This window comes from Bison bison, unplaced genomic scaffold (genome assembly GCF_000754665.1).
Source record: "Bison bison bison isolate TAMUID 2011002044 unplaced genomic scaffold, Bison_UMD1.0 scf7180017864456, whole genome shotgun sequence".
Classification (NCBI taxonomy): domain Eukaryota; kingdom Metazoa; phylum Chordata; class Mammalia; order Artiodactyla; family Bovidae; genus Bison; species Bison bison.
Genome location: NW_011495018.1, coordinates 29718752 through 29730890, shown reverse-complemented (window position 1 = coordinate 29730890; position 12139 = coordinate 29718752). Strand labels below are relative to the sequence as shown.

At 38.8% G+C, this 12139-nt stretch overlaps 1 protein-coding gene across 1 annotated transcript in view; it reads left to right on the top strand.

The window, feature by feature from the left end:
* The first annotated feature begins 388 nt into the window (after nt 1–388).
* WNT8B (wingless-type MMTV integration site family, member 8B) overlaps nt 389–12139 on the top strand; it is a 26308-nt gene continuing 14557 nt past the window's right edge. Inside the window, exon 1 of the mRNA XM_010859523.1 lies at nt 389–459. Within this exon, the coding sequence (XP_010857825.1) occupies nt 395–459 (65 nt within the window). The 5' untranslated portion in view covers nt 389–394. The remainder of the gene's footprint in view (nt 460–12139) is intronic.

Below are 12139 nucleotides of genomic sequence, written 5' to 3'. Positions count from 1 at the left end.
ATGTCCCTTCCCCCCCACCCCTTTTCTTTGTCCTCTTTCTCTGTGTTCCTCTCTTTGTCCCCTTTTCCTCGTCCCCTTCTTCTGCATTTGTCTGGGAGAGGATCCTGGAGTGTTCTTTTGATCGAATCAATCTTTCTCTGGCACTTGAGTTCTGATTGGCTGAAGGACTTAGGGAGGAAAAAAAAACTTTAATTAAGGAGATAATCTCTTCTTTGGAAGTTTGGCAGCTCCATTTCACCTCCCCTTAACTCTGTTTGGGATCACTTACACACCAAGGAAGTTGGGGTGTGAGGGGAATTCCACCCCACTACCACTGAGGAGGATACTTTTCCGTCTTGCCTCTCTGTCTCCCAAAGTTTAGAATTCCCTATCCTTATTACTCCGAAGGATTAGGATGCTTGTGAAGCCTTCTGTGTGCATCTTTCTTTTCACCTGTGTCTTCCAACTCAGCCATACCTGGTAAGTAACCTGGACTCTTACCTGGAACTGGGAATAGGTAATTGTGTATAATCTATTGGAGAGAGCTTATTTTCATTTCTAGAACTGGAGGAAGCCTTGGGATCTCTCCTAGGGAAAAAAAAATTGTTCCACGGAGTAGGACTCTTTCTAAATTTATGGTCAGTTTTAGTAAATCTTTAAGATTCTTGGCAATATAGGAATGGATTATAAGATGGGGGGTCCTTACTTTTGTAAATTGCCAGACCACATATATTCAAGTCATTTTGGGGGAAACGGACAGTAGCTCTTTTTACCAAATTCTGATGTCAGCATTGTGGTGAAGAAGAGGTGGTTCAGAGCAAGATCTACTGTAAGCTGAATCTGATCTTTGAGGTGGAGGCGGGAGACAAAATTCAATGGAATCTTATTTTGCACTTTCTGACTTAAATATTTTTTTCAGAATATTCTAAGTAACTGCTCATATCAACACTTCCTAGACACTGAAAAATTTACTCAAGCTACTGAGTTGGTACCAGGTTAACAAACATGTTTGAAATAAACTGTTTTAGAAACATAAACTTCTCTACAAATGTATTTAATTTATTCCTTTTACACATATTTCTAAATTGCTCAGAAAATGAGAAAATGTGTCTGAAAATGCTTTGTAATCTATAAACCATTACACAAATCATAGATGATATTATCATCCTGTTCATTTAGCTCTTGGAAACCATATAAATATCTATATAAGGAAATGTTAACAAGCAAGTATCCAATAACATACAGAAGAAAGACCTGGGAGATACATGTCACTAGGTGTTTGGAATTTCTCCCCAATTAAAATATAAACTCAGTTTCTCTCTTTATCAATTTTAGCCTTGCCCATCTATGTAATCAAGATATAAATCCAATTGCTGCATAAACTATTGAGAAAACAAAAATAGGAATTTCATGGCTAAAATCAGCTTCCTATGCTGGTTGAGAGTGTATTCTAATTTTAAATGAGTAAATCCATCTGTATTAGAGAGTCGATCAGAAGTGCGTCAAATGAGTACAACAACTTGCAAGCTAACACAATAATTTGTAACATCGATGATTATAAACTGAACTACCAAATAACTGGTCAGTTTTTAATTGGCATTTTAATTAAATATGTCATGTTAAAAAAAAAATCTGTCTTCTCTCTCCATGAGAACAAAAAGACAAAAGGGAGAGGAGACTATTTCAGAGCATTTCTACTGACGTTCATGGTATTCTTCAGCTGATTCAGTATCAGCAAAAGAGAAACACGAGATTCCTTTCCCCAGTCACCAGGGCAGTGTGAAGAATTGTTCTATAAAAATACCTTTACTGTGTGTTCCTTCCCTGCTGGAGGGGGTCATGTTCATTTCATTCCGATACTGACACAGCCACGCTGAAAGGTGGCTGGGTTGCTTGTCTGTCCAAATTCAAGTGTCTGGATTCAAAAAGAGACAAGAAAAAAAGAGATGTGAAAGAAAGTTCTAATTTAAAAACAGGGTTTAAGAACCCCTTCTTGCCTCGCCTGACTTTGAGGAGAAAATGTACAAATCTCCTGTATAATGCAATTAGATTTTAATTGCCTTTCCCCTATAAGCCCCAATTTGAATGCAACATTTATAGTTTGCCAAGAGTCTGATTTGGGTAGCATTTGAAAGTGATTTTTAAGCTTCACATTAAATCTTGATTATTCTTATAATGGAACTATCAGGGTTTTACATAAGGTCATCCTTCCCTTTGTGCCATGAAGAAAAATTTGACCAACCGCAGCCTTTCAGAGTTTCTCTTAATACTTCATTATTAACCTTTTATGTAAGGATCCCAAAAGCATTTAACAAATAGAGAACCACAATTTCTGCTTGGCTGTTCAATTGTAGGCTTTCCTGAAATTGCTGTCTAAAGGAGTCTATCAACAGAAATTCCTGAGCTTGAAAAGGAGAGAATAAAGATGACATTCACCTACAATCTGCAGTTTTACTAGATATCTCAGGGCAAGATAATTAGGAGGAAAAAAGCATTCTCCCCAGTTCCTTTTTGTTGGGACTTATCTGAGAATAATTTTCTTTAATAACTTGAGAATAATATTTTCTTTGAATTTGTTTGTCTTAATCCTAATGGCTTAAGAAAGAGAGAGAAGGGGACTGTATGAGCACATAACACAGCCAAGCAGATGGTGATGGCTATAATGGTGGCCAGAGATAAGCCAATTTGAATTTTCACTTCCAATACTTGTATTTATCTGGAGTGAACAGGCCTAGAACATGTTTTTTCTTAACTTTTACCTTCATTTTACTCCAAATGATGTCTCATAATGATACTAGGTCTTGCTCAGTACTATCCACTTCTCTTTCTTTCTGCTCCACTCAATCACCAAATCAGAAAGATGCACTGGGGGGTAGATGCTAGCCCTGGCTCTGCCCTCATGCTTTAAGGGGGATTTTTAACTACCTCTCCTTCTTTACAAAGGAATTAAACAGGGTCAGTCTCTTTTCTGCAGGAGAGAAAGAACTTATCTGAAAACTTAGGGTTTTAAGGCAGCTTTGAAATATATATTTCCTTGGTTCTCTGCATGTGCATTTTTTTGGGTAACCTTTCTATGGCTCTTGAAATTTCATCTGATAATGACATGCAAAACCCCTGATTTGAGATTATGTGTGTGTGTTGTCAGGGGCGGGGGGGCTTGAGTCCATATTCTCACTGAGTATCATCTATAGTTTATTATTTTTTGCATGTATGTGAAACTATTTTTCATATAAATTATGAATAATAAAACACACTCATTTAAAAATGATTGAATTCATGGTGATTTGTTGCATATTAAGATTTTGTTGAGTCCTTCCCTCTGATAGATATGAAAAGAACAGATGCGATCGGGTGAGAATCCATTCCATCTCGTCAAACTAAGAGGATTCTCATCCCCACAGAGGTTGGGGATTTTCAAAGTTGGGGACATAAAAAGTAAGGTGTGTGAAATTGCTTTGGAATCTGGAAAATAATATGCCAATATGAAAGATTCACATACCTAATAGCTTCCCTGCTCAATAAAAAAAGGTTTATAGCCCATTAAAAAAAAATGGCTTGAGATTTGTGGAGTAACTTGGAGGTGGATTAGGTTGGCAGCTGCACAGTAGGAAGTCCTTCTAAGGGCTTGCGACACGATTACTGAAATTTAATTTCCATTTTGTCGTTGATTTCTCAACAGTGGAGCCATGTATTGTTTCTTTCAGAGTCTCGGTATCTCTTGCCACATATAATAATATTAATATAATAACTATTATATTTACAAAGACTGTGAGGTCTGGAGGAGACACTTCATTACAGCTTTTCTTGCAAAACCAGTTTGTAGAAGCGATGACGACACTGCTCCATGATACATCTTCATTTTTGTGTGTGTGGATGATAATGTGATACAAAGAAAGATCTTCTTTTTATGACATTATAGAAAGAAAATTGGGCTTTCCTGGTGGCTCAGTGGTAAAGAATTTGCCTGCCAAAGCAGGAGACGAGGGTTCGATCTCTGGGTTGGGAAGATTCCCTGGAGAGGGAAATGGCAACCCACTCTGGTATTCTTGCCTCGGAAATCCCATGGACAGAGGAGCCTGGTAGACTACAGTCCATGGTGTCACAAAAAGTCAGACACGACTTACTGACTAAACAACAATAATAATAAGCAAATTGGGATATTTTTTAAAAGGATCAGAAGAAACCCTCCCTCTTCCATGGAAAGAGTTTACTTTTTCCCCTTTTTCTCAGCTGGAACAATTGGTTTAATGCTACTCTATATTGGGTAATGCTATTATCTCTGGGACTATTAATAAAATCCCTTTTTCCTGGACTCCATTTGCTCTTTTTTTTTATCCAACTCATATAATCAATTTCTCTTAATCTGCTGGCTGATTATTATTATTATAAATCAGGGCATTTCTAAAGGATTTCATCTGCTCACATTTGGATGAAATGGGTTTTTGGCTAAAAGATTCCAAAGATTTCACCAGAGTCTTGCCATCTACTCATCCTTAAAGACTTAGCTCAGGTATTCCCTCCTCCAGGAAGTCTTCCTAGATTGAATTAGCTACCTCTGCCTCCATTTTTCATATTTTGTAGTTTAAAAATAGAAAGTTGCCTGGCTTACTGAAGTTCTTAGTGCTGTATAGCTATAGGCTCCTGAGAAAGAAGAACTTATTATTAGCTTTGGCTTTGTCCCAGATTTGTCTTGGGACACAATCTATACTCAGGAATAATAATGATGTGAACCAATAGTTAGTGAGCATTCACTCTGTAACTTCGCCAAAGACACATAGCTTGTTAGTAATGAGACAGGAATTTGACTCAACATCACTTGCTACACTGAGCCACCAAACCATCCCGTGTCAGACAGGACTGCTTTGTCTCCTCTGCCCATGATTTGTAGCTCAGTAGCCAGAATACTGGACCGTGCTACTTCATACTATGGCCAGACTTTTTTCTCTGTCTGGCACTCCAATTCTTCTGGGAATTTTTAATGATATTAAGTTTAGTCTGACAAACATGCAGAAGTCTGGCACTGAGAAACAAAAGCTTATACCTGGCTAATATTTTAATTTTTAAAAGTATTTCTTCTGTTAGCTTACTTAAATTGTCTCTTACATTAATTATCCATAGAATGCACTTTTATTTCATTCCTTTCATCTCATTGAAAACTATCTTCTACCTCTTGATTTGGATTAGATATATGAAGTACTGGCTTTTGTCCCCAAACTCAAATTACCTGTTCTTTTCAAGACAGCAGGTTTGTGTTTGTATGGAGATCAGTGCAAAAACTTCTGTGCTATCTGTACTGCCTCTGATGTTAAAAGTTTACTTGTAACATAAGGGAGCTAGTTCTGACTATATTCTCCTAAAGACATATATTTGTAGCATCTGTTAGAATTTCCAGGAGTCCAAGAATGATTATGGGTATCCTCCATTTCATCATTTTTCATTTAACAGCTTTTAAATAAACACTTGGGAATCTTTAGAGCTCTTTTGCCTTTTTGTTATCAAAGTAACTAGCCAATATAAAAACAAATTACCCAATATTCCTAATTTAATTGCACGACAAGGAGACATACAGAATAAATATATAGAGTTGATCTTAAACCAGACACACCCAAAAAACTCTTCCCTATTTCCATCAGAAAGGCAGAGGAGATTTCATAGAGTTTAGAGAGATGGGGCAATACAATTTTTCTTAGGATAAACTCTCATTTTTCAGAAAGCAGATTTTTCTTCCTAGGTAAAAGATCAGGCAGGGTTAATAGTTGGGGGAACTCTGAGCCTGGTTCACATAAACAACACTCCCCACTGCCTCCCATTTGAAATATACCTACACTCTGAGGGCCTCTCGAAAGAAACTACCATCCACTTTGGACAGACTCTCTAGTCTCATTATGAGCCAAACTTTTACGGTTTGTTTTTCTCAATCTTTATTGTTGGCTCTTGTTATTGATCATATCATTTCACTGTATGCTTCTAAGATCAGAGCTTTCTCCAGACCAAGAGAAATCAAACCATAAGGGGATCATTTAAATCCACTATTGTCTGACCAGTTCAAATTCACCTTTCTTAATAGGATATTTTCCCAACTTCAGCATCCTCCGGTACCAGCACAGTGTGAGGCTATGTGCCAGCAGCCTCAAAAAGACCCTGTAAGTGAGACAATAGCTCAATCTTTCTATGCAATTCCCTAAATGAAATTCTTATGTTTACTAGGTCAAGCTTAACCCATCCTTCAGAATGAGAAATTCCCCTTCATTCAAAACTGTAATTCTTTTTTGCTACCATAAATCATAGTCCTTTTGCTTTACTTGGGCCCTCCATATCAGACTTTGAAGATTTCATTTCATACTAATATCCAAGCTAATAAATAGTGATAGTTGAACCGTTTTATCCTGTCTGGTATTTCTTCATGTTAATCTAAGGCATATGGTAGAGACTAGACTGCACAGATGGTTGGTTCTGTTCAGACTATTTATTCTGTTGTTTAATTCTATATTATAAACATTTTCTTAGAAAGATAGAGTAGCATATAGAATGACCTGCCATAGTTCAGCTTCAACAGTTATCAACTGCTGGCTCATCCTGCTTCATCTATACTTTTTGTATTATTGTCAACTGCATATATTTCTCTTTGTCTAAACCTTCCATGGTAAATACTACCATGGTTCAAAATAGGCAAAAGAAGGATAGGAAAAGGATTCTTGTGCCTGAGAGATCTTGATAGCCAGTAATTAGAGTGAATCTTGGGGAATATCAAATAGATATGACTGCCCTTGGGGGAAAATCAAGAACACAAATTAGTGAAAAGAGAAAATTTACTCAAACAGATATTTGAGTTTATTTCTATTTGAGATGTGGCTGGTTAGCAAAGGCAACAGAAATTGATAATTGGGTCAGATTGAGGAAAGAAAACTTTTACCATCCATTTGGATTTAGTTCCATTAAGTAATGAAAATGGTACCAAAGTGCCAACGCTTGTCAATTTTCCCACCTTGAACTGGTCACCGAATTGTGTTGTAAGATAATTCTTACAGTTACCATACATACCTTCCTCCTTGATCCTGACATAAACCAATTGACTGATCCATCAATGCAGCTGAGAACATGAATATTTTCTAAAGTCTATACTACAGGGACGAATGTTAAAGATCATAAAACAAAACAAAGTTTTCTGCCTTTGTAACAATCCTGGAAGAGGTTCCTGCAATCCCAGGCTTTCTGGGAAGAGTGGTTTGAGCTGTACCTTAGCAGCTTTCACTTAGAGACCACAGGACAGAGAATGAGTTCAGTTTATTCCCAGTTAGAGTCCTCATTTACATGCTAAGTGTTGAAGTGCTTTTCTGTAGCTCAGTGTTTCTCAGCAGAGTTTGCTACAATACATAAAGAAGGAGGGATATGAGGACAGAAAGACCGCTCTATAAAATATCCTGGAATACAAATGCCTTTTCAGTTTCAAGGGAAAAGATTATCCCTTGAAATTTGCGATTTCCTTGGGAAAGGAATCTGCCTGAGATTGTTTTGCAGAGCTGCGTGATACATCGTCGCCTGTGGGCTATTACTGTGGGCTATTATATATTATCTTTGCCTTTGCCGGTAGTTACTTGGCAAGGGCTAGATCTGAGATATCACGGGATTTTAATATAAGCGTTAAGGACAACTGTTAAAACTGAAGCATCTGTTTAACATTTCTTTCTTTATAGCCGAGTGATGTATAACACTTTTTCCTAGTATTTTAGGGCACTGCATTATAATATAGAAAATTCACATTTATATAAAACAGCTTGAGAATTATTTTTAGAGTTGAATTCCTTTTGAAGAATGAGAGGGAGTTTAAAACCATGAAAGAGATAATGGGGATACGGCCAAAACTACACATTCGTTACTTTTTCCTTTCCTACCGATCTTAAAAAAAACCCTCACTTGGCTCCAGTCTTCACCACAATCATTTCTCTTTCCTTTCACATCCACACTCCTTCAGTGAATCTATGCTGGTTGATTTCATTTCACAACTGTTTACTCGCTGTAATCTGGCCTCTGAAATAGATCTATTTCTCCACTGAAATAGATCTCTCCATTGATATCACCTCTGTTCCCTCCTGACAAATTTTTAAGTTGGAGGAAGCTTATCTTTGAAATACTGAATCCTTCTCTTCCCTTCAAGACTTTAAATATCTTGGGCCTTCTACTTTCTAATCCCATCCAATGACTAAATCGGAAAAAGTCTGATTTCAATTATTTCTACTATACAATGTATAAGAATTAGTCATGCTGGTCACTCTTGGAAAAGTCTGCAATTTAAACTTAACTCTTTCTAGTTGTACAGTGAATTGTTTCTAGCTCAAATCTCCTTAGGTACTATCAGCAAACATAGTGAAAATGTTTGGATCAATGAGATATTATTTCAGTCACCAGTAAGGCTTGCCTTCTACGTATATAATTGTGTGTATGTACATATCTGTGTCTGTGCTCTGCAGGTCCGATGTTGCAGAGGCTAGAGTCACAATAAAATTTGCTCAGGAAGAGCTATCCTTGGGTTTTCCCCGGCCCAGTGGATTTTGTAAATTCCATGAGGTGAAACACCTGGCCGTTAGACATACATTCTAAGAGAAAGTTTTCCACTGTGGCATCTGCCAGCAGCTCCGCTAGTCTGGACCCTCCCCTCAACCTTTCTCCTCCTTTCCCCTATAATCTCTCTGTACCAAACCACCAGCTCCAGCTGAAGATCTGTATCTACATTCATTTACCACCACTTCTCCTCTTCCCTGGGCTTCACCCCAAAGTTATTATTACCAGACTGTCTTCTTGAATCGAGCCAACTAGGGCTTCATGACCCAGAGACTCTCTGTGGACCTCAAAGGGCAAAGAGAAGCCAAACCTGTTACTCAAGGACTTGTGGGGAGAGTGAACCAAGGAGGGGATCAGAGGGCATAGAGATGAAAGTCCTGGGCATTGAGAAGAAAACACCAAATCCTGGAAAATTCTGTTTAGAACCTTTGTTTAAAAAAAAAAAAAAACAAACGTGTGTGGAAGGGGAAAAGGGAATCCTAACTTAGAGTGAAGCTGTATCAACCACTGGAGTTCTAATGTATCTGGTTACACTTGCCAATCAGTGAGGCTGGCCTGTTAGCTTTGCTGCATGAGACTGAGTTCTTTCCTGGGAGGGACTCTCGTACTGAGGGGATAGCAAGTCGTGTCCACAAACTTAGTGCAGTAACAAGGTCCTGGTCATGCAAAGGGATGAGTAAGTCTGCAGGTAGCATGCTCAGTGCTCCTTCCTGGGCCTGCGCTGGTCTGTGCTGTGGGGCTGTACAGAATCAGGCATGTGTCCTCACGAGGGCTACCACACCACTCAGAGCACGAGGTGATGCGCTACAGACCTCCTCACGGGCTACGCTAGTTTGGAGAAAGCCTACAAATAGGGAGAAATAAGTAAAACTAATTGGATAGTGTTTGCCCACAATTAGATACAACTAAGAGTGGGCGTGCTGCGACTTTTGTGATTCATGGGGTTGCAAAGAGTCGGACACGACTGAGAGACTGAACTGAACTGAAAAGAGTGCCCAGGTGGTGCTAGTGGTAAAGAATCTGTCTGCCGATGCAGGAGACATAAGAGATGTGGGTTGGATCCCTGGGTTGGGAAGATCCCCTGGAGGAGGGCATGACAACCCACTCCAGTGTTCTTGCCTGGAGAATCCCATGGACAGAGGAGCCTGGCAGGCTCTAGAACTTCTGAGCAACTGAGCACGCATGCACGCAGAAAGTTCTACAAAATTGCAGGTTCCCATTCTCAATTAGTTATGTCTGCATGCATGAATGCTAAGTTGCTTCAGTCATGTCCAACTCTTTGCAACCCCATGGACTGTAGCCTGCCAGAGTCTAATACTTAAAAAAAATTTCCTATTTCCTTGCAAAGATGGCACCCTTTGAAAGGGCCACCATATGAAGGGGCTCCAGGCTGGGATCACTGCTTGGGTTCGGCATACTGCAGGCAGATCAGGAAAACTGGGCGGGCTCAGGCCCCAGAAGTTTATCTAAAGGAGTAACTGTGGAGTCTTCCTAAGAGAGCATTCTCTCTAAAGGAAAGGAATTGAGAAGATCAGCTCTTAAATCTTGTCACTGGAATTTGTTAGCAAGCCCCTCAGTTTCAGTCCAGTGGAGGAGGTTGGAGGGTGACCAGGAGGGGGTTATAAGCAAAAACAAAAGAACAGTTTCATGAAACCCTGTAAGACTTGTACACAAACAGCAGTTTTGATACAAAATGGAAAAGTAAAACTCTAAAAGGGGTTAAAAGATATTTGCCCTGACATTTAAAAAATAGACTTTTAAAAGGAGAAGTTTTAGGTTTACAGAAAATTAGAGCAGAGAGTACAGAATTCACATCTATTTGCTCCTCTTCTCCCCTGTACAGTACTCCCAATTATTAATATCTTGCATTAGTGTAGTACATTTGTTTGTCCCTGTTTTTTCATCTCTTGAGCCCAATGTGAGCAGCAACAGTGCCCCAAAATGTACTCAGGGGACTTAGTGGTAGATAAAGCAGAACCTGGCAGATATGGGTGCCTGGTGGGCATGAAGCCAAAGAAAGAGTTAGAGCAATGGAATAATAGAAAGTCAGCAGAGACAAGGTGATAGTTAACTGAACCTTTTATGACTGTGGGCAAAACACCCCTAAAACCTCCAAGAAATACCAAGAAATTTTCGGGGATTGGGAGTCCTCAATTAGCATGTGGGAATAAGAGCAAGAGAAATATGAGTTGCAGAAAAGCACAGCAGTAGGGAGTACATGCTCCAGAAATCAGACCGACTAGGTTCCAACTCCGTCTTTACCATTTAACTAGCTGTGGGACACTGACCAACACTCTGCTTCTGTTTCTGTGGCTGTAAAATGGAAGACATACTAGCTTCTACTTCATATAATTGTTGTAATAATTATGTGAGCTTAAAACATGTAAAGCACTAAAAAGAGTATTTTGTGTGCACAGAATAAACACCCAATAAGTCGTGCAGTAACTACTCCATGGGGTTGTTATAAAAAAATGGAAAACGATGACACAGGTAGAGCACCCAAAAGAGTTCCTTATATATCTAAGAGATTCTTATTACTTGTGTGATAAAAATTAAACTTTATATGGGATCAGTTTATATACCGGAGGACTAACCAAAGGAGAGGAAACAACTGTAAAATTTTTATTTGGCAGCGTAAAAGCAAAACTAACTACAGTTATTTATGTAAATTGCTTGCTACTTATGCCTAATTGCTATGAAGCACAATAACAATTATACATAGCATTAAGTGTGTCAGATTAACGTTGCTAAAAGTTTTGATTATAACATCAACCTCTGTGTACATATGCTCAGTGTTCATTGATGCTCTTGTGGAATGATCTGCTAATGTACCACGCTCATCTGCTCACCATGCTAGAAAATTAGTGGGAGCACAGGCTTGCCACAAACTTCTTTCTCATATCCCCACAAATCTTTTTTCAGTCCTTTTTATCCTAGAATTTTCTATTGATTCTGATGATCCTCTCATTATTTTTGCAAAATCTTTTAATTTATTTTTATCGGGTACTTGCTATGTTCAAGGTACTATATTAGGAGCTGGAGGGGATACAATGATAACTAAGACAGCCTCTACTTCAAGTTGAGTATAAGGGAATACAGAAAAACCTTTATATGAGGCAGAAAAAAGTTGCTGTGAATCTTCAAGAAACTGGTTGTGGCTTTTGAGTTAGATACTAATTTAAGAATAAGTAACATTTTTAAAATATTCAGTTCAGTTCAGTTCAGTTGCTCAGTCGTGTCTGACTCTTTGCCATCCCATGGACTGCAGCACTCCAGGCCTCCCTGTCCATCACCAACCCCCAGAGTTTACTCAAACTCATGTCCATTGAGTCAGTGACACCATCCAATCATCTCATCCTCTGTCGGCCCCTTTCTCTCCTGCCTTCAATCTTTCCCAGCATCAGGGTCTTTTCAAATGAGACAATTCTTTGCATCAGGTGGCCAAAGTATTGGAATTTCAGCTTCAGCATCAGTCCTTCCAATGAATAGTCAGGACTAATTTCCTTTAGGATGGATTGGTTGGATCTCCTTGCTGTCCAAGGGACTCTGAAGAGCCTTCTCCAACACCACAGTTCAAAAGCATCAATTCTTCAGTGCTCAG